Source organism: Pezoporus wallicus, unplaced genomic scaffold, assembly GCF_028554395.1.
Source record: "Pezoporus wallicus isolate ANWC-B61680 ecotype Strahan unplaced genomic scaffold, APGP_CSIRO_Pwel_v1 contig_747, whole genome shotgun sequence".
Taxonomy (NCBI): Eukaryota; Metazoa; Chordata; class Aves; order Psittaciformes; family Psittacidae; genus Pezoporus; species Pezoporus wallicus.
The window spans coordinates 3,588,153-3,611,562 of NW_026638457.1; the positions used below are offsets into that span (position 1 = coordinate 3,588,153).

The window sequence follows — 23,410 nt, forward strand, 5'->3', positions numbered from 1 at the left end:
ATGCAACAGAATTTCTTTCAATAGTCTATCAAAATGGATTCTAGATGATTCCAGGGAATTTTTTATATCTTCACTTTTCACTTTTCTCTTGGTGAAAATAGCTTCTTTGAGTGGTATGCTGTCCACTGGCATTTAATTTTTACACTAAAAGCTATGTATAAAAATGATGGGTTTCTGTCATTCTTATTTCCTTATTAGAACATTATTTTTTTTTAAGAGAGACGAGTATTATGTTGACTAGGAGCTATGAAAAGATAATTTAGTGTGCACAAATGGATGGTAGATTCGCAATGTAGCTTTTGAACTACCATCAGACTTCGGTTGTTTGATTTATTAATTGCTTCTTATCTGACATGGTGAAAGTCCTGTCAAGTAGATTTTTCCAGTCACAGTGTTTGCAGCAATCTTCCATGTATTCTCATCTTCATTGATTCAGGGTCTAATGCAGTAGCTCATTAATGCACTGACCCATGTGTCTTTATAATATATGCATAATATTGTTGTGTATATTTATTATATTCCAGTGTAAACATTAATGTGTTTGGATGAAATAATTACATCTGAGGTTCTGACTTTTTTTGCAGTAAAACCAGAGAATTTTTAGGGCAAAGATATACCATAGTTGCATATCTCAGGTATCATATATGGAAGATAGTATCATAATTGCTAGCTGTAATTAAAACTGGCTGATATTTTTGTGGGCTTATTGATGATAACAATGAATAATGAATTTTATTCTAGCTTTCTGTAGTGCAGCATTTAATCTTCTTCATCTCCAACCAATAAACAAAATGGATTCAGAAAAGTGTTACACCTAACACTTCAATTCCATGGAAATTTATGTTACAGTGCTAGCAAAATATAAATTAAGAGATTGAGATGAATGACTAAGTATGAATTAGGTGGAAAATTCCTATGGTCAATTAAAAAAAATTGTGATACAAGACAGTAATGTCTTAAGTAGAACCTTGATTATGTCACTTAAAAAATTATTTAAAAGGAAACAGAAAATTTGTTTATAATACATAGCTAGGCCTAGTGACTCATGACTGTTTTTTTTCATCAACTTCATTTTTTTTTTTTATTTCCCATATTCAAAACATGATCTTAGACCTGGGTTTCCTGAAGACAAGTACTGGTTCTACATTGTTTATAGGAATTCTGTCAAAGGATTAGGATAATCTCAACTTTACTTGCTTGATCTAAAATTTGATTAATTTTATATGTTTTAATTTATATATGCCTCTTTGTGTGGTGGGGGATTAAGTATACAGACACAAGTATGTATGTATTGAAATGCATTAATTGGCAAAGTTTATTCTTGCAGAGATAAATTCCTAGTTAAAGATATGTCTATGTTTGGAAGTATGAGTGATAGCTGTGAAAAATTCTTTTGGCTAAATTTAAAGCCAGATACCTTCCCCCTCCTCCTTCTCCCCAGTTTATCATATAGAGATCAACATGTTCAAGTTTCATAGAAAGTGAAGGCACAAGGAAAGTCTTGTTCTGTTTATTTTATGATTTGAAGTCTGTTATGGTAAGCCAAAGAAGTAGCAATTAATAATAGTATTTTTGGCAAATAATAATAATAATATTATTTAAGGTATTTAACTAGTAGTGGATACAGTTCCTCGACTGGATTTAGCATTTCCTGAAAACTTGTTTTGTTTTGGTTTGTTTGTTTTTTGGTTTTTGTTGGTTTTTGTTTGTGGTTCTTTTTTTGGTTTTGTTTGTTTCTTTATTTTTTGGTTTGTTTTCTGTTTTGGGGTTTTGTTGAAGCTGCTCTTCCTGTCTGAATCAGGTTATTCCGACTATAGGCTCAGCTGAGTTCCTTGCACACAGTTACAGGCTCCACACAAACAAAGCATATTTCCTAGCATATATGTATGCTATATGTATAACACTGTTACTCTGCAAATTTCAGTGCTCTCATCTAGGTAGTTTGTCTAACAATTGAAATGGGAATTGCAGTGTATTAAAGACTTTATATGATGGCCATTTTTTTCAGGACCTGTTTGCCTTGGATGTGGAACCCTATCGGTATAGTGGTGTTAATATGACTGGATTCAGAATTCTAAACACGGAAAATACCCAGGTGTCATCTATTATTGAAAAGTGGTCTATGGAGCGCTTGCAAGCACCTCCTAAGCCTGATTCAGGTTTGCTGGATGGATTTATGACGGTATGAATATCAGTATTTAGTTCCTTTCTTTGTATATGTTTGTGAAGCTAAAAAAACTTTTTAATATTTTATTTCTGTTATTAATTTTTTTTTGAGGTATGAAACTAAATATTATTATAAACGTGAGTAAGAGAGTAACTGTGGTGTTTCTGCTTATCTGTAAACTGAATACATTTTAACTTTCTTTCAAAATTACACTTACTGTATTTTCTCCAAGTGACACTGCCATATTTTAAATATCTAATTCATCTAGTCACAATTACATACATGCAATTTCTAGGTTTTCAGTGAGTTTCTGCTCATTACTTGGAATTAAATCTAGAATTACAAAGTCAGGAAGGGATTTATTTTAAAATATATCCTACATTAGGAGCTCTTTAGTTTTCAAGTTTGTTGAAAGATATAATTTCCACTTTGTGTCTGAGCAATTTGTAATATCTTTGCTGTCAGAGTTCCACTGTTCTTTGGATTTTTTTTTTAATATTTGTTTTAGAAATGTTTGCATGTTCCATTTGACAAATAGCAAATTTTATTTCTCTATGTTACCTATCAGTTGTCTGTCTTGTGTTAATTGAAGCACATAACATGGCTAATCATTTGAACAAAATTTTTCTACTTAATTTTATAGTCATTAGATACTGACAATCAATATTTTAAGAAGTTAATTTCCTTTTCATCTTTTTTTTTAGAAAATACCCTTTGTAGAGTAAAAAACTTTTCTTATAATTACTTGTATACAGTGTCTTGTACTTCCCATAGTACATTACTTTAAAAGTTACATTGCATTCCCTTATTTATGATTCACAGAGTTCCCAGTCATAATTCTTGTTTCAGTTTGTTTTCTGTAGTCTTGTATAACTCTGTAATTACTAAGTAATTTTCCTATAATTATCTGACCTTTAGTATCCCAATGTGATAAATTATGGGTATTAAATTTCATCTGGTTTCTTTGGAATGTTCCAAGTCAAATTTCCAAGTGTGGATCTTAAATTATGAAGACTGAATATTTTTGTTAAATACTAACAATATTGTCATCTGTACTGTATTAACAGAAAGTTATTCTGGGAAGTAGAAGAGTGACATACTATTTTCAAGAAACTTTACCTTGGTATACTTGACTTCTTATTTTTGAGTCCATACAAGTAGCACAAAGAAAGAGAAAAAATGCCACAAATCCCTGAGCATAAATGATCTTCTATATTTATATACAACAACTATGATTCAGACCAAGCATGGAAGAGCATTAATAAAGTGTTCTGATTTCTGATTTGTTTTTACTGTGCAGCTATTAATCCTCCAGTTTTCTGTACACCAAGTCAGACCTTAGTATGCGTAATTAAAATGACCTAACAAGCCCTGATGCTTCATTAACGGAAAGTTGTCCTTCCTGATTGCCTTTGCCATCCGATTTAGTTATCTGTTTTCATCTTACATGGAAAGGAGTGTCCTTTTTGTATTTTGACAATTTCTTCTATTTTTTAACGTTCACTTTAGTAGCTGTATATGCCAGGTGCAAGAAAGCACTGTGTTATTTGATGAATGCTATTGCTAAAGTCAGTATTAAAGTGTTTTTCTCTGAAAAATCATAGTTTTGATCTGATATTTTTTGTAGGGTGCTGTCATGTTTTAAGCCCAGCCAGTAACTCAGAACCACGCAGCCACTTGCTCACTCCCTCTTCTTCTTTCCCCCACTCCAGGAGTGGTGGGGAGGAGAACTGAAAGAATGTAACTCCCACAGGTTAAGATAAGAACAGTCCAGTAAATAAGGTATAACACAAAAACACTACTGATACCGCCAATAATAAAAATGATAAGAAAATAACAAGGGAAGGGAATACAGCTGCTCACCACCTGCCAACCGATACCCAGCCTGACCGGAACAGTGACCTAGCCCTTCTGGGTAACTGACCCCAGTTTATATACTGCTCATGACGTGCTGTGATATGGAGTACCTCTTTGGCTAGTTTGGGCCAGGTGTCCTGTTTCTGCTTCCTCCCAGCTTCCTGTGCCCCTTCTCACTGGCAAAGCACGAGACTGAAAAAGTCATTGATCAGAGTAGACATTACTTAGCAACAACTAAAAACATTTGATATGTTATCAACGTTGTTCTCAGACTAAATTCGAAATTACATCACTGCTCCAGCTACTAAGGAGAAAAATGACTGCTACAGCTGAACTCAGGACAGCTGCCTAGCAGAATGGAGCATTATTTAACTGTATGTTTTCTCTTTCTGCTCTTAAATCTGTTTTCCTGCCACTCCTCCCTTCCCCCCCCCCCCCCCCCCATTTTTTTAAAAATGTCTCCTTTCTTTTCTGGATATAGAGTGCTTTTCAAGCTTAGGTGCTCTCCACTGTGAAACAATATTTCTCAGGAAGTGAAATCTATTTGTAATAAAATATAAGAGTGATATTAGATACTCAGGGAAAAAATGCAGAGATTTGTTTCATGCCCAGGATGGTTCATTCGTGTATATGAGATTTTCATCTCCTTAAAAAAAAAAAAAAAGGAGAAAAAAAAGATAAGATTTTATTAATAAAGTTTTAAAATTTTTAAAACTGATGTATGGACTTCCTCAGATGAGAACAAATCCAGGGATTTTGTCTTTAAAAACATAATTGTAGTAAAGATCTAAAAATTATGAGCAAAAGTGCTAATACCTTCATACATACATTGTCCCTAATTGAAAGAATACACAGATGCATTCACTTCACAGAGCTGTCTAGGAAATTAATTTCAAAAATAGCCATTTTGAGGGATACAGTAGAAATGTTGACGTTACAATTGCTTTGGAATTCGAGAATGAAAATCAGAGAATAGGGTTGACGTTACAATTGCTTTGGAATTCGAGAATGAAAATCAGAGAATAGGTTTGGATTCGTAAATGTGTAGGTATTTTCCCCTAAGGAGCGCTCCATATTTGCACACCTAAAGACTCAGGGAACACATTTATATGTGCTTACTTTGTCCTCTATTTCCCTTGATTAAATTCCCTAAGAAACCTCTCAATGTCCAGACCTTATGAATGTCTTGTGAAGTCTAGTTTATCTGACTGTTCACCTTCTCAGCTTTGTGTCATGGTTTAAACCCAGTCAGCACCCCCCACCTTCCCCTCCCCCTTCCCCCCCCCCCCCCGCTCCTGGAGGGATGGGGAGGAGAATCGAAATAATGATAAGAGAAATAACAAGGGAGAGAATATGATACCACCTGCCAAAACGAGCTCTACTGAGAAGAGCGTGCCCTTCTGGGTAACTCCCCTGGGCATGACGTGCTGTGGTATGGAATACCCCTTTGGCTAGTTTGGGTCAGGTGTCCTGTCTCTGCTTCATCTCCATTTCCCTTCCTCTCTGGCAGAGCATGAGACTCACAGTCCTATGGCCAGTCTAAACATTTGAGCAGTAACTAAAAACACTGGTGTTATCAGCTCTGTTCCCAGCCCAAAAAGTCAAAACACAGCACTGCACCAGCTACTAAGAAGGAGAAAAAATGACTGCTGTTACTGCTAAACCCAGGACACTGTTATTTCAATTCAGTATACTCAAAAGTTTTGTTGAATCCAATGGTAAGACAAGAATTGCTAAAAAAACCCCAAGAATGGTTGAAGGATGAGTATAGATGCACAACAGTGGTGTATTTTTAGTTGCATTAAATCTATGTGTTTGAAAAATCCTAACACCCTGTATTGAATTGGACCAGTACATGAAGACTGTGTTAAATGGTCAGCTCTCATCAGGTGAATCAGCCCAAGAATCATGTTAAACTAATTTGGTTAAGCTAATGCAGCTGGAAAATGTACTTTATCCCACCATAGACAAGACTGGAAAAGATTAAGAGTGTTAAGGAAGGCTTTGAAACCATGGTACTTGAAGCTTAAGAGCCATCTGAAATATAAAAATCAAGAATTAAAAAAAAGTGATTCAGTTTTTCTATTATGATATAACCAAGGCTTAATGATGGAAACATACTCTATTAGCAATACTAGCAATTTGTATATTTAGTTAATTTTTTTTTTTAATCAAATTTTGTTCTGTACCTCAATTTCATAGTTTCTCTTTCAGTGTTCTCCAAAATTCAGTGCTTTTTTTTTCCACCCAAATGAAGCAAAAATTTATGGTGTCATCCATGGTTTTCTTTCAGCACACTTCTGGAGTTTGACTTACTCAATTCATCCTGGAAGTAAGCGTATTCAATAATTGTATAAACCAATATAGACAGCGTGGTTATTACACTGGATACTAATTCTGCACTGAGAGAGGAAGTTCTCAAATTTAGTTTTGTTTTTTTTTTTATTTTTTTGTTTTTTTAATAGTTATTTTAGAGAAGATAAGACTTATAATATGTTGTTACAAACTAGTCATTTTATTACTCTAACAGTGAAAGGATATTTGTGAAACTACAATTTCTTAACTCTGCCTAACAATACAGAAAAAACAGTTATATTTGAGATCGAAAGTTAAATAATAATTTAGTAACTGCTAGCAAGCACTGTGACTGGACAGGATTTGATGAGAAAATGGTGGTGTTCAGGTTCCTGAGGGTGAAAAGACCCATGAAAATAAAAAGAAATATTAATTATAGAAATACAGCTTTGGATTCTGATTTAGAGCTTCAAAGAGGATAGCTTGTTATGTAGACAGCTTTATAATTATCCCTTTAGCAAAAGGAATTTTCTGGATCTGCTGATGAGATGTGTTTAGTAAAATAGTGTGGCAGCAAATGTGTACTTCAAAGGAAATACTAAACAACTACTTATTACTGCATTACAAGCTACAGATTTCCCCTAGGCACAGTTAACTTCATGATTTTAGGGACTATGCACAATTTCATGCTGTAAGATGTTTTAAAAATTCTATGTCAGCTATCTTGAGAATTAATCACATTACTAAATATTTGACTCTTGTATGTAGTCTTTCTTGCTATTTTAGGAGACGTGATCTATCGGAAATTTGTAATCCTGTCCCGAAGGAAAGATATACCCAAGTGTTGTATAGAATTTAGCAGAAATTGTAGCTTCTCTCCTATGGGAGATTTCATTGAATTCTTTCAGATGTTGTTTGAGGATGTATGCATCTATTTATAGATATAGTATGATTAACATGGATTTATATAAAGTTTTTGTGTTAGAACTGTCCTGCTACATGTTCACAAAGAAGGAACTTGCATAATGGCAAATAGGGAAATAGAAGATCTCGTGCAACCTGCAGAAGCTCCTATGTAGTCTGTAAGATTAGCTGAAGCATAGGTTGTTCAGGAAACAAGTTCCTTTACTCAGGAAACATGTGAGTGTCTGCACTGTATGAAATTTTAAGTCTGAGGACTGTAGCCCAGTATACAATAATCTGTCCAAAAAAGCGCAACAAAGTAGGTGAAGGATCTAGAGCACAAGCCTTGTGCAGATTGGTTGAATCTGAGGGTTATTTAGTGTGGACAAAAGGAGGCTGACAGAAGCCCTTATTGCTCTCTTACAACCACCTTGAAGGGAGGTTTTAGGGAAGTGGGTGTTGATCTCTTTTCAGAATTAACATGTAATAAGACAAAAAGAAATGGCCTCAAGTTGTGCTGGAGTGGTTTAGATTGGATATTAATAAAAACTTCTTCACTGAAAGGGTCATGAAGCATTGGAACAAGACTGCGCAGGGGACTGGTGGAGTCACCATCCTGGAGATATTTAAAAGAAGTGTATCACAGTATCACAGTATGCTAGAGATTGGAAGGGACCTCGAAAGATCATCTAGTCCAATCCCCCTGCCGGAGCAGGAACACCTAGATAATGTTACACAGGAATGTGTCCAGGCAGGTTTTGTATATCTCCAGGGAAGGAGACTCCACAACCTCCCTGGGCAGCCTGTTCCAGTGTTCTGTCACCCTCACTGGGAAGAAGTTTCTTCTCAAGTTTAAGTGGAACCTCTTGTGTTCCAGTTTGTACCCATTACCCCTTGTCCTATCATTGCCACTGAGTAGAGCCTGGCTCCATCCTCGTGACACTCCTGCTTTATATACTTATAGACACTTATAAGGTCACCCCTCAGTCTCCTCTTCTCCAAACTATAGAGACCCAGCTCCCTCAGTCTTTCCTCATAAGGGAGATGCTCCACTCCCTTAATCATCTTTGTTGCCCTGCGCTGGACTCTCTCCAGCAGGTCCCTGTCCTTCTTGAACTGAGGGGCCCAGAACTGGACACAATATTCCAGATGGGGTCTCACCAGGGCAGAGTAGAGGGGAAGGAGGACCTCTCTCGACCTACTAACCACCCCCTTCTAATACACCCCAGGATGCCATTGGCCTTCTTAGCCACAAGGGCACAGTGTTGGCTCATGGTCATCCTGTCGTCCACTAGGACCCCCAGGTCCCTCTCCCCTACACTGCTCTCTAACAGGTCGTTTCCCAACCTATACTGGAACCTGGGGTTGTTCCTGCCCAGATGCAGGACTCTACACTTTTCCTTGTTATATTTCATCAAGTTATTCCCTGCCCAACTCTCCAGCCTGTCCAGGTCTCGCTGGATGGCAGCACAGCCTTCTGGCGTGTCAGCCACTCCTCCCAGCTTAGTGTCATCAGCAAACTTGCTGATAGTACACTCAATTCCCTCATCTAAATCGTTGATGAATATATTAAATAATACCGGTCCCAGTACTGACCCTTGAGGCACTCCACTAGTTACAGGCCTCCAACTAGACTCAGCCCCATAGACTACAGCTCTCTGGCTTCTCTCCTTCAGCCAGTTCGCAGTCCACCTCACTACCTGATCATCCAGTCCACACTTCCTCAATTTAGCTGTGAGGATGCTGTGGGAGACTGTGTCAAATGCTTTGCTGAAGTCAAGGTAGACCACATCCACCGCTCTGCCATCATCCATCCAACGTGTTATTTCCTCATAAAAGGCTAAGAGATTGGTCAAACATGATTTCCCCCTGGTGAAGCCATGTTGACTGCCCCTCATAACCCTCTTATCCTTGATATGCCTTAAGATGGCACCAAGGATAAGGTGTTCCATCACTTTCCCAGGGATGGAGGTGAGGCTGACCGGTCTATAGTTACCTGGGTCCTCCTTCTTGCCCTTTTTGAAGACTGGAGTGACATATGCTTTCCTCCAGTCCTCAGGCACCTCTCCTGTTTCCCAAGACTTGGTAAAGATGAGGGAGAGTGGTCTAGCAATGACTTCCGCCAGTTCCCTCAGCACCCGCGGGTGCATCCCATCTGGACCCATGGATTTATGGATGTCCAGATTGCTCAACTGGTCTCTAACCCATTCCTCATCGACTAAGGCAAACCGCTCCATCGACCTGACTTCATCTAAGGTCTCAGGGGTACAGGGCTCTTCAGGACTGCCTGCAGCAGAGTAGACAGAGACAAAGAAGGCATTCAGTAACTCTGCCATCTCTGTATCTTCTGTCACCAGGGCACCCATCCCGTTCATCAGTGGCCCTACATTGCCTCTGGTGTTAGTTTTGTCTGCCATGTATTTGAAAAAGCTCTTTTTGCTGTCCTTGACCCTTCTCGCCAGGTTTAATTCTAAGGAGGCTTTAGTCCTCCTAGCTGCCTTCCTACATCCTCTAGCAGCAGCCTTATATTCCTCCCAAGTGGCCAGCCCCTCCTTCCATGACCTGTAAACTCTCCTCTTCTACTTGAGCATACCCAGCAATTCCCTATTTATCCATGCAGGTCTCTTGGCCCTCTTCCTTGTCTTCCTACGTGTCGGGATGCTCCGATCTTGAGCACGGAAAAAGCAGTCCTTGAATGTCAACCAACTATCTTGGGCCCCTTTACCTTCAAGCAGCCTTGCCCATGGGATTTCCCCTAGCAATTGCTTGAAAAGGCCAAAGTTTGCCCTGCTAAAGTCCAGGGTTGCAATTCTACTTGCTATTCTACTAGTCCTACCACACAAGATCCTGAACTCCACCATCTCGTGGTCGCTGCAACCAAGGCAGCCCTCAACCCTTACTGCTTCGACCAGATCCTCCTTGTTAGTGAGGATGAGATCCAGCAGCGCTCCTCTCCTGGTTGGCTCATCCACCATTTGCAGGAGGAAGTTATCATCCATACACTGGAGGAACCTCCTGGACTGCGGCTGGGTTGCTGAGTGGTCCTTCCAGCAAACATCAGGGAAGTTAAAATCCCCCACGACAACCACAGCCTGTGACTGTGAGGCCACTCTCAGCTGCCTGTAGAAGGCCTCATCAACTTCCTCACCCTGATCAGGTGGTCTGTAACAGACACCCACAACAGTATCCCCCCTGCCAGCCTGCCCCTTAATTCTCACCCACGGACTCTCAACTCCCTTGTCATCTGTCCCCGGACAGAACTTGGTGCATTGTAGTTCCTCCCGCACATAAAGAGCAACCCCACCACCCCGCCTGGCTGGCCTGTCTTTCCTGAAAAGGACATAGCCCTCCATGACTATATTCCAGTCATGTGAGCTGTCCCACCACATCTCTGTAATTGCCACCAGATCATAGTCTCCTGACTTAACACAGGTTTCCAACTCCTCCTGCTTATTTCCCATGCTGCGCGCATTGGTGTACAGACATTTCAGGGAGCGAGCTGAGCACACCGATTTCACCCTAGGATTATAGGAGGCCTCCCAGTCTTCATCAATTCTGGAGCGCTGCCCCACCGGGGTAAGCCCAGCTACAACCCCATCCCCCTTCGAATCTAGTTTAAAGCTCTTCAAATGAGCCCTGCTAATTCATGCCCCAGCATCCTTTTGCCTCTGTGAGACAAACCTTTCTCACTTGTCATTGTCCAGACTGGTGCCCTATAAAACCAGCTGTTATCAAAGAATCCAAAGCCCTGCCTGTAGCACCAGTCTCGAAGCCAAGACATGTGTAGATACCATGTTTAGGGACATGGTTTATTGATAGACTTGGCAGTGCTAGGTTAGTGGTTACTCTATGTTCTTAAATATCTTTTCCAACCTAAATGATTCCATGACCCTTTGAAGACAGTTTTCTTAGAACATGCATTCTGAAATTTAGTTTAATAGTTTATTTATGTTTGCCATGGTTTAAGCCCAGGTGGTAAGTCAGAACCACGCAGTTGCTCGCTCACTCCCCACTCCCAGAAGGATGAGGAGGAGAATCAAAAGAATGTAAATCCCAGGAGTTGGGATAAGAACGGTCCAGTAACTGAAGTATAATAAAAACTACTACTACTACCACTAATAATAATAATGATAATAATAATAATGATAAGGAGAAATAACAAGGGGAGAAAACATAAAACTTAAAGGGGAAAGGGAAAAAAAACAATAAACACAGGTGATGAACAATGCAATTGCTCTCCACCTGCCAATCGATACCCAGCCTGACCTGAGCAGTGATCTGCCCTTCTGGGTGAATCCTCCAGTTTATATATTGGGCATTACATGCTGTGGTATGGAATACCTCTTTGGCTAATTTGGGTCAGGTGTCCTATCTCTGCTTCCTCCCAGCTTCCCATGCCCCTTCTCACTTGGCAAAGCATGAGAGATGGGAAAGTCCTTGATAGGGGTAAGGACTACTTAGCAACAGCTAAATCATTGGTGTGTTATCAGCTGTTCTCAGACTAAAGTTGAAAACACAGCACTGCACCAGCTATGAAGAAGGAGAAAAAATGACTATTACGGCTGAACCCAGGACAATACTCCGTATCTTTTGTAACTTTAGGAAAAGTGAAGCAAAAGCAAGATTACTTTTATTCTTCTATTTGTTGTTATGGTTAAAGAATATTGTCTTTAGGAGCAGCATAATCCATTAAAACTGGTAATCAGCAGACTTATTTGCAGGAATGAAAAACCGTAGCAGTCATTATGGCTACAGATGTGGGATATGGAATGGTGAGAGGATAGCCGTGCTAGGTTAAGCTGCGATGTGAACCATTCAATTTGTGGAGAGAAAGGATTGTCAATTTAGCCCTTATTTTGTACTCATCAGCTTCAAAGGGGCTGGTATGCACTTAATTCTAGTGAGGTTTAAAAGTATGTTCTGAGTAAAATCCTGATCCTTTGGAAATCAGTATGTATGTGTAATTTGTCTAACCTTTAGTTTGCTACATAGATGTCAGGCTTAGATATGATAATGCAGATGCAGTTGATTTTTCTGTTTTTTTACTAGAGTATTAACTACTACATACTTTAATGGAGTGAAAAAGAGTAAAAATCATATGTAGATATTTGTCTCTGAATATTAAGGTGATTAATTTGGGCATAGTTTGGAACAGCTGACATACATAGTAGAAAGAAATAAGCTTCTGGGCATACCATCCTCTCTGCTAAAGACATGAAGGGGTATGTGTTTAAATGGTTTTCCATTTTTCTCCATTTCCAGATGTATATGTGTTTATCTAATGAAAGATATAACTTTTCCCTATAGATGTTTTTTTTTCTTCTTAAGCTGCAGCACACTATTTCTAATTTTAAATGGGTTCATATAGTACACAGACTTCCCTGGGACTTTAATCCAGACCAGATATATAGTTATTGCTTAAATCCATTTTCTGAAGGGATAAACCTGTTTCCTGTCCAGAACATCATGGACTCAATTTTAGTGCTTTCTAGATGCTACAGAATATTGTGCCAGGCCTCCACCTGTCACTATAGAAGAGCATGGGTCCCCTGTAAGCCCAAAGTCTATCCACCTTCTGTGGGTGTTTTGCATATCCTTGAGTATTCCAAATGATGCTGTATGCATGCATTAGGGCTGCTTAATCAAGTTTCTAAGTGCAAAGAATTATAACAGTAAATATGTTTTCCACCCGAACTGTCTAGTGGAAATACGGTTGCTGCAAGCACACATCTAGAGCTATTAAACAGTGCCTAGGAAAATTCAGGCATCAAATTGAATCTGCATCTGAACACCTTTATATCAGTCTGGAAAAAAAATTAATGTGCTTTTATTATTATATATTTTATTTGTGAACCTGAAGCCTCTGCTTTCTGAACCCATATGCAGCACAAGAAGTAGGTGAAAAAATAACATATGGAATGCACTAAAGAAAATTAAGTATCATGAAGCTGCGAAACAGAGATTTCAGATATTGTTTTTATACTCTTCATGCTCCCACTTCCCAATGCCTAAGCATATCTTTCGGTTTTGTAGAGTTTCATTGGGTTTTGTTCACCCTTGAGAATAGAAAGCTTAGGGGAGACTTTATCACCATGTTCCAGTATTTAAATGCTACAAAACTACAAAGAAGCTGCAAAGAAGATGGAGACTCCATTTTTACAAGGAGTCACATGGAAAAGATGAGGGGTAATGGGTGCAAGTTACTGCCAGGGAGACCACTAGCGGAAAATTTTTTACAATGAATAAAATCAGCCATTGGAATAATCTCCCCAGGGAGCTGATGGAATCCCCAGTGTCAGACACTTTTAAGATTTGGCTGGATAGGGTGCTGGGCCATCTAGTTAGCTTTTCTAAGAAAGTTTGCACTAGATAATCCTTGAGGTCCTTACAACATGGTATTCTATGATAAATCGGCATCTTATTTCAGATAATGAGAGGCTATGTAATACCCTGGAAATAAACTTATTTAAAAAAAGTTCTTATCTTGATGCTCCAGAATCATTTATTCAAACCTAGTGGAGAAACGCTATTGGTAAGTATTACAGAAACAATAAAGGATATTCTGCACATGTAATTTCTTTCAATGCTGTTTATAAAAACAAAATCTCATGTTATCTTTTTGTCTTATGTAGTAATGGATGTATTATTCAATGTCTGTTTATTGAGCTGCTGATTGAGGTCTCAGTTCAACAAAGTGTTCAATGTGTTTTCTTACCAAAAAAGCTATGCAAACTTTTTCAGTAGTCCTGCTGAAGTCAGCTGGACTACTTTGGCACTTAACGTGAAGTATGTAATTTTTTTAAATGCGACTTCAAGGGTCACTCATGTAAAAGAAGTGGTTTTAGGTAAGTTACTTTGTTACATTTCTTCAGTCTTAGTTTGAGTGAAAACTGAGAGATAATTTAAAGATATTTCTGAGCACAGGGGACAATAATTTTTCAGTCTTTTAATAATAACTGTCATAATCCAGAAAATACCTCTTTGCAAATTGTGTATGCGTGATGGCATGATTGTTCTAGTTGTTTACATTAAAGGTAAGCAATATTAGTTTTAGACTATTTTGGATTTCTTAGCCTTCTTTCTGCTTAAAATACAGGATAGCTATTCTGATATAATTCCAAATTTTGAGTAAGATTGTAATTAGAATCCAAATAAAAATAACTGTAACTGAAGGAATATTCTCGTCTGCATGACTGCTGGAAAGAACGTTTTTTTTTTTTTTAATTCATCTTCAAACCGAAAATAAAACCTAACACCAAAACCAAAAATAATCAAAACTGTTTTTGCTACAGTTCTCATTATTTCAGTCATAGTTCTTAGTAATGTGTTTCACACAGTACGATTCATGTTAACATGATTGCTGGAAGCAGGAGGCCATCCTAAGCAGGTAATTTTGCAGTAGTGCACATCTAGAACTGAAGTCAGGGAAAATCAAGGTAGCAGCTGGATGACTGCTGACCAGTTATTTCTTGATGTTGCTAGACTAATTTAGAAGGTTTCCTGACTCGACTGGCCTGGACTCTTTGGAGAAAACTGGTATACCTTAATATATCTTTTGGCCAGCAATAGATTTCATAGAATTATAGTGAAGTTTGAAGAGACCTTAAGAGATCTTTTCCAACCTTTCATGGGAAAGGGAGCCAAGATGAGATTATCTTGCACCCTGTCCAGTTGCGTCAAGTGATGAGAATTTCACCATAACACAGGGGAGATTGTTCCAGTGATGTCTCTGTAAAAAATTCCTTCAAGATAAAATCTATTCGGTGTACACCTTGTACCAATTGTCCTTTGTTCACATCATGTAGCTCCTTGCAGTGAGAGATCCTTTATCCTCTTTGTAACTGCCTTTTAATTACTGAAATAATGTGATGAGATCCCACCTGAGCTTTTCTTTCTGCAGGGGAAAATAGACCTAAATCCTTCATGCTTTTCTCAGAGGGCAGGTTTTCCAACCCTTTGATTATCTTTGTGATGCTCCTTTGGACTCTCTCCAGTGGGCCCATGTCTTTTTTGAATTGTGGGGACCATAACTGGACAGAGTACTTCAGATGCAACTGGACAAACACTGAGTCTTATGATCACATCCTTATCTCTGTTAGTAATGCCTTTTTTGATGCAGCCCAGGATCTGATTTTCCTTTGTTGCTCAATCAGTGGCTCACAGCTGACTCATGTTTAGCTTGTTCACCAGGGCTGCCAAGTCCCTTTCAGCAAGGCTGCTCCCCAGCCACACAGATCCTAACATGCACTGGGCTTTTTGGTTTTGTTGTCTTTGCACTTGTCTTTGTTAAACTTCGTACAGTTCTTGCTAGCTAATTCCTTGTAGGATTTCTTTACCTTCCGTCATGCCCCCTTATCACCCCTTTTAGTGTCATCAGCAAATTGTTTAGCAGTAGACCTATGTCTTCCTTGTGCATTGCTTACTGGTCACGTGTCTGAAGAACCCTTTCTTGCTCCTGACATCTTTGGCCAACTTCAGTTTTATTTGAGCCTTAGCTTTCCTGACTGTATCTCTGCATGCCTAATTAAGGCTCTTGTAGTTCTTGAGGGGTATTTGGCCACCTTTGCATAGCTGGCATGTTTTTTGTTGGTGTTTTTTTTTTTTTTTTTGCTGTTAAGCACACCCAAAAGCTCATTGCTAAGCCAGAGTGCTCTTTTGTTCTGCTGCCTTCCTTTTACTTTGTAGGGGATGGACTGGTCTTATGTTTCCAGGAGGTTGTTTTTGGATAACTTTCAGCATATACAAGCTTCTTTGCCCTCCATGGATGCTTCCCATGGCTTTTGAAATTGGTTCTTATAAAATCCAGGTCTTTGTCCTAATACTAGTCTTCATTGTGCACAGCAGGAGCTTAATCTCCACAATGTTATAATTGATGCATCTGAGATTGATATCAGTAATTATGTTGTCAAGTAAATTGTCTTAGTCTGTGAGCAGTAAATCTAGCAATGCACTGTCTTAGTTGGCATGTCCATTAACTGAAGCAGTAAGCAGTCCTCAGTGCATTCCAGGAACCTAATGGGTGAGTTGAACACTGCTGTGTTATTTTCCCAACTGTCCAGGTAATTGAAGTCACTCATGAAGACTAGGTTCTCTTGTTCATGGTTGTATATAGAAAGAAGCACAGAGAAATCATTCAGTGACATACTTGTATGTTTATAAACTTTAATGTCTACTATGGATAGGTATACCAACACAACATATATAAAATTTCAGAGAAACCATTTAGTAATGATACTTTGAAGAAGAAAGTGCTGTGACATTTTTCAACCTCTTAGCATTAAGCTTACTTGAGGGTTGGTTTGACACTGGACTTGAGGGTTGATTTGATGCTGGACTTTTTTTACTGTTAATAGAATATACCTCTGTGAAACACAATGCAAGGGAACATACCTCTGTGATCTTCATGACTTTTGTGTCCCCTATGAATATTTCAGCTCTGTTGCTGCTTCTGAAAAGAATGTTTTCATTCTTAATTTTTTTAATTTTTTTTTTCTTGGAAAAGAAAAGAAATCGAGTACATAGAAGTGTCTGCTACTGAGTTGGATGCATTTGTGTTCAACTTTTAGTTGAATATGGAAATGTAACCACTGACATATCACTTTCTGTTTGAAAAGCACTGTCATGCATGTAAGGGCCTCAGCCTGAAGTTTGCTGCATGATTATGAATTGAAAAATAAAACCTATAATCATGGAAAGAGAAGGTTCTGTCTTGGACTGAAAGATTTATAGCAACATCTGTCAGCAATTAGAAAGGCTTCTCCATTCTTTGACACAGATAGGTCGTCATATTTTTGTACAAAACAAAGATGTGCTTAATGATTTCAATTAGTGAATGCTTAAATTTGCCACAGTTTGCAATTAACAAGGAAAATAACACAAACATTTTCTTTAAAATTAATTATTCCCCCATTAATGTTAATAAAAGTAGGCTTCTCTGCCTTTATTTGATGGGTTTAGTCCTGAGACAGTATTCTAAGTGACAAAACGAAATAGACAAAGAAAAATAAATGTATCTTTTATTGAAATTTATGTTAAGTTGCATCAGAGAGTACTGTCTCTGTTATTGGTTTTCTTCATTGAACATGCTTATGTTTCTTTGCATTTACTGTTCCATATCTGACCTGTACATTGACTAAATACTTGGCTTAGATAAAGGTCATTGATTAGGAACAAGCACCAGCAATGTTAGGAAATTGTTTTTAAACAATTTAAAAGGGTTTAAATATGAAGATCTTGAAAGAAGTTCTCTTTAAATTAAAAGTAAGTCATAAGGTCTCAAGCACCACTCTTTCACAAAACATTTATTTGGTTTATATACTACAACAGAAGGAGCTTTATATGTAGTTTTGAAAGGCTGAACATGAAGCTCAGGTTTACTTGGGTTATGAATAAATGCTTCATTAGCATTTATAAAGACATATTTTAAAATTTAGTGCTGATTCTGTCTTGTAGACATGGATGTAAAATACTGAATGACATTGTAGTGGGCTTAGTGACTACAGTTTTGCTGGAGGAAGACAGATTAAAAAGTAAGGATTATGTTCTTTTCTGCACTCAGATGAAGCATGTGTTCAGTTCATTTAAATCCATTGGCTGTATTAAGGTAAAAATTAACTAATCAATTTTATTGAAATTACTCTAAATTTGATGAGATCAGATTATCATTCAGAGTTCATTCCTAAAATAAAATCCATGTGGGATATACTTTGAAATATACAAATTAAAGATGAATGATGTGAAACTGTAAAATGTGAAGTTAAAATTCAGGAAAAATAAATTGGTAGCAAATCAGTGAGTTCTGTTAGCTTTTGCATTATTGCTAGCAGTTCTCTATGGCAAAGATCCCACTTTTATAGAGCTGTGAATCAAGGATGATGCTTGAATAAAAATGTATTGCTGAATGAAAGATCAGACAAGAGAGGGGATTCCAGGTATAAAAGTACAAGCTGATTTTAATTTTTTATACATAGTAGAGTCTGGTTTTCTTTATCTCATGGATGCTTTGTCTGTCTTGTTTATGGATACATGTTCCTTTTACTTTTGGTCAGATTAGTCTTAGAAATCAAAATATTTTAGATGATCTACATGAGGTTTATTTAATGCTGTTGGTTAGACTCCGAATCTGCATTGATCTGACCTGTGCTGATTTCTACGTATGATCAAGGGAGAACGTCCATCAGTAGAGCAATGGAAGATAAAGCACTATCAGGATAGAATCTTTTCTATTGGAACACTTGGTATCACAGTTGTTACAGAAAAATACTGAAGGGCTTTCCTGGGAATATCAATTAGCAACAACTAGCCTACCAGATCTAAGACAAGATTTTCAAATGATTTGCTCCTAAGGAGTAAGCTGTTCTCCGAGAAGGTGTGTTCATCTTTTGCAGAGATGTGTTCAGCTTTCCAGAACTGCTGAAGTATCATTTTCTTAGTATTCTGTAAGTTGTGATAAGTTTGAAATACAGTATCTAACTTTTAAGTAGTTTGCATTATAGGTGACTCAGACAAGTGCACTTCAATGTAAGATGTGTGGAAAATGTTGAAAATGTTTTCATTAAGGTTTTGTGATAAAGACTTTCTGTTATGTTTTGAGGGTTTTTTTGAGGTTTTTTCTTTTTTTCACTACAATCTATTTTTAAATTTTTATAAACAGTTTATAAAACTATTTTTAAATTTTTGTGTGTGCGTGATAGAAGCATCACTGGGAGCAATCCATTGCAAATCATGGAATGATGGCTTTCTTGATGTGACTCTACCCTCTTAAAAATACATTCTCTGATATTTACGTTTGTGCCCTTTCTTCCTTTCCCTCTCCCCTTCCCCCTGGAGATAATAAAGCATTGAAAAAAAATACTTCAGAACTCAAACAAAACATTGAAGCATTTCAAATGTTACATTTAGAAGTATGAACACAACATATACAATAACTTCTTTGTGTGAAATATCTTGTGATCTTTAAATTATAAACAGCAACTACTTATGGCTGTCCTTCGAAAGATTCATCTCCAGTAGCTCAGCAGAGTACTATTTGATCTGAGGGAAGCTCTCCCAAAGCAACAACAGTAAGAGCTACGAAATTGAAAGCTGTATTAATGAAGAATAGTTGTAGCTTAAACACACAGACCATTATATAGTTGGCAAGCCAGAGTACTGGTTCTTTACTACTAGAAGTTGCTTCTTCCAAAACAGAAGGATATCTGAATTGCTTTCTGGTTTGCTTGTATTTTAATACTAACAGGCATGTGAATTTTTCAAATTCTGAAAAAAAAGTCATTAAATATAGGATGGTTTCAAATATAGTTTTTTACGCTTTTACAGCCATACAAACTTTAAAAGTATTGCAAATTTAAAAGGATCTAGTATTTAAAATGATGAGCACACCATAAAAAGAAACAAGAATCATAGAATCAGACTGATTTGGGTAGGAAGAAGCCTTCCTTAAAAATCATTTACTTCCACCCCCTCTGCCATGGGCAGGGACACTCTCCACTAAACCAGGCTGCTCAAAGCCCAGTCCAGCCTGGCCTTGAACACTGTCAGGGATGGGGCGTCCACAACTTCTCTGGACAACCTGTTCCAGTGTCTCATCACCCTCACAGTGAAGAATATTTTCCTAATACCTAATGTAAGTCTACTGTCTTTCAGCTTGAAACCATTAGCCCTTGTCCTGTCACTGAATTCCCTTGTAAAAAGTCCCTCTCCAAATTTCTTGTAGGTTTCTTTAAGGTATTGGAAGACTTCAGTAAGGTCTCTTTGTAGCCTTCTCTTCTCCAGGCTGAACAAGCCCAGCTCTCAGCCTGTCTTCACAGGAGATGTGCTCCAGCCCTGTGATCATCATTGTGGTTCTCCTCTGGACTTGCTGAAGCAGGTCCATGTCACTTGCGTTGGGTGCACCAGAGCTGAAACACAGTACTGCAGGTGGGGTTCTCACGAGAGCAGTGTAGAAGGGCAGAATCACCTCCCTGAACCTGCTTGCCGTGCTCCTTTTGATGCAACCTAGCATACAGCTGGCTTTCTGGGCTGCAAGAGAACAGTGCTGGCTCACATTGAGCTTTTCGTAAATCAACCTAATAATTCAATATCCTGTTCAGAGCATGGCTGGTTTACTGTGTTTTAGTGTAAGGAGAGTCATGAATTGTGCTTGTCTACGTTGTACAGTCACAGGCATAGTGGTAAATCTGCCTGCCAGCTATGCAGCTGTTGAACAGGCAACCTTGCAGAAAGCTTGGCAGGAAACCATATTCAGCCTTTCCGGGAATAGCTAGTGGTCTGCTAAATCATCCAGAAATTGCTTGGAATATTCAGACATATTCCTTCATGGTGGTGACCATGTCTTATGCTTCATTTGTTTCTGTTTGCCCATGAACTGTCCAAAGAACAAGTTCAATATCCTTTGCCTGTGCTTCAGAGAGAACTGTACATACATTCCTCCTACTGAAGATGATGCCCAAACAGTATGTGTGGAATTCATCTCTCCTAACTTAATCTGTAAAATTCAGATGTCTAGTAATTGCCTATATTTCCTCTGCAATCAATAGAGGAAAAATACAGAAAAAATAAAGAATACATAGACTGTATTACTGAAGATGTGTCTATAGAGAGCCTAGATAATTGGCTGGGCAATTTGAAATGTCTAAACTTAGGTGAAATGATTCCTTTCTGATGTGGTATTTGCATATACAGAACCCTCTCTTTCTACCCTCTTCCATTTTTATTTTATTGTTCTTTAACTTTTAATGACGTGCTTAGAGTTCCAATCTGCCTTGCTCGTAAGTCTGAGGAGATACGTACCCTTTATATGGACTTGAAGGAATTTCTTAACAATTAATATGGTTGGATAGGACATAAGTAGCAAAATTAATAAAATATTTATAAGGTTCCATAACATTTCTAGATTAGCTAGAGGCTTCACTGCACAATCTAGTAAACCAAATCTCCACAGGCTAATTTATTGTGATACTATTGTTTCAATATGTCTTCTCCTCATTATCTGGACAATAACAGTAATCCAAGGGCTGTATGTTTGTTTTAGAAAGGAAACAATAAATACATTTCAGTACTTGTCCAACAATTCATATTAACTTGAGATCTCTTAACCAGTAAGATAATATAATTTAGGTGTATCTGTTATGGTTTATTCCAGTGGAGTAGTGCCCTGTGGGAAGACAAACTAGGGGATTTTTTATTTTCTTTTTTCTGAACATGAGACATCAAGTAGGTCAAGATGTGATAATGAAGCCTTCAACAGCCAGAAATGGAATAACGTTAAGCCTTTTGAGTTCATTGGCAGTTTTATGTCCTAATGGAGGTACCATGCTGGGAAAGCATACATTTTAGTTAGAATTTCTTGTGAGGAAGTGATTGCACATTATGATATGAATAGCCATGCTAAATGCATGGAAATTTTCTGCCAGAAAATTAAGCTCCCCTCTACCAGATAAAGGCTTACTGGAGGAATGTAATAGTGGTGAAGTAAAGTCTGAAAACAGATGATTTCCTATTTAATAGTTCATTGACTTTCCTCCCAGAGCCATTGTCTCCACCATAATGGCAACGGTCTTAATTTTCATTTTGTAATCAAGCTTAAGCTATTTTGGTATGACTTGGGAAGGTACTTCTTCATTATTGGAAAAAGGTTTAATTCATTAAAGTATTATGTTTTTCAGTTCAGGTGTAATTGCTGATTTCAGTTGGATTTTCATTAGTGTGGTTGAACTGATTTTGCATAATACATGAAATTGTTCCTTTCAGTTCCGTCATCCATAAATTTCATCCTCATTTCAGTATAAATTACAGTTTCTTCTAGTATCCGTTTGTGTCTCCAAACATTTAATATTTCCTGGATGGTTCTAATGGCTCAGCTATAAAGCTTTTCATAAGTGTGTTTTTTTTTAGGGTGTTTTTTTTGGTGAATAATTTTTAAGCCTTTAGAAGGATAAATGCATTAATATTGTTTCTAATACCTGGTAAAAAATGTGTTTTTACAGTGTACTGTGAGCAGATATATTATTTAAAAAAAGAAATCTGATTAAGTTTATCTTTGTAGGGCTAACTGTCCTTTTCATTCCTGTTGAAATTTCTGATGACAAAAATAACTTTCTTATTTTTCTTCCAACTACAATAGCAAAAGCCATACTTTTCTAGGAACTGCTATTCTGCAAAATTTTCCATTCTATCACTCAGCCAAAGATGCTTAGAAGGAAAAGCATAAATATTTTGCATGTATCAAACATACAGAAATGTAGATGTTGTCCAGAGCGTCCATTGTCCATCGCGCTAAGTTTGATGGCCTGATTTCTTTATAAAACCTACCTGTGAGTTGCTAACTGAAATTTTACTGTAAAATCAGGATGATTTTCCTTGATAGACAATGTAGGGAAAATTGTGATTAAGTATCTCAAATTTTCAGAAATACGTGTAGAAAGGGATGGTTTGTATCTAGAGCAGCAACAACAAAAAAAAGTAAATAATGAGACTTTTTATAAACATAAATCTATAGAATCATAGACTTACAGAATGGTTTGGGTTGGAAGGGACCTTCAGGGCTCATCTAGTCCAACCCTGGTGGTATAAGAAGAGACATCTTTCACTAGATCACATTGCTCAAAGCGCTGACCAAAGTACTTCCAGAAATGTGAGATGCGTACCCCTTTGTGGTCCATACAGTTTCATTTCCAGTACCTGGGTGTGCCAGGCACATTTCCTTCCGGCGTCTGCAGACCTGTAAACTGGACATCAAGAAGTAGCAGGTGCACAGCTCCTTTTCTTTTTGACTGAATTTCTGCAAAATTATATAATAATAGAAAATACAATCTCTGTAAGTCCTTCTTGTTTTTCATGATGTTTCTCTATAATAAAATAATTTTCTCCTTTAATATCTCTATTATTTTTTCCTTATCCTCCTCTCTAATATGTTTTTCATGACAATGTTTAATTCTAGTTTTATGGTATACCTACTTTAAAAAATGTGATTAAAACAGCTAGAGTAGGTTTTTGACCTAGTAATAGAATAATAACTCTCTGACAGTTGATTCAATGGTTTCTTGTAGTGTTAAAGGTAGTATAGGTGAACGGTTCTCCCAAAGAAAAATATTGTATAAGCAGTAGCCTTCTTGCGAAAAGTAAATCTTCAGTTACATTACTGCTGGCATTATGATTGCAGTTTTAGCTTTTGATTGTTGTGGAAGC

At 37.6% G+C, this 23,410-nt stretch overlaps 1 protein-coding gene across 7 annotated transcripts in view; it reads left to right on the forward strand.

Moving 5' to 3' along the window:
• Positions 1-23,410, forward strand: part of GRIK2 (glutamate ionotropic receptor kainate type subunit 2) — a 402,122-nt gene that overhangs the window by 164,455 nt on the left and 214,257 nt on the right. For all 7 annotated transcript variants that reach the window (XM_057410869.1, XM_057410866.1, XM_057410863.1 and 4 more), the window contains one exon: positions 2,009-2,182. In XM_057410869.1, the coding sequence (XP_057266852.1) occupies positions 2,009-2,182 (174 nt within the window). The remainder of the gene's footprint in view (positions 1-2,008; positions 2,183-23,410) is intronic.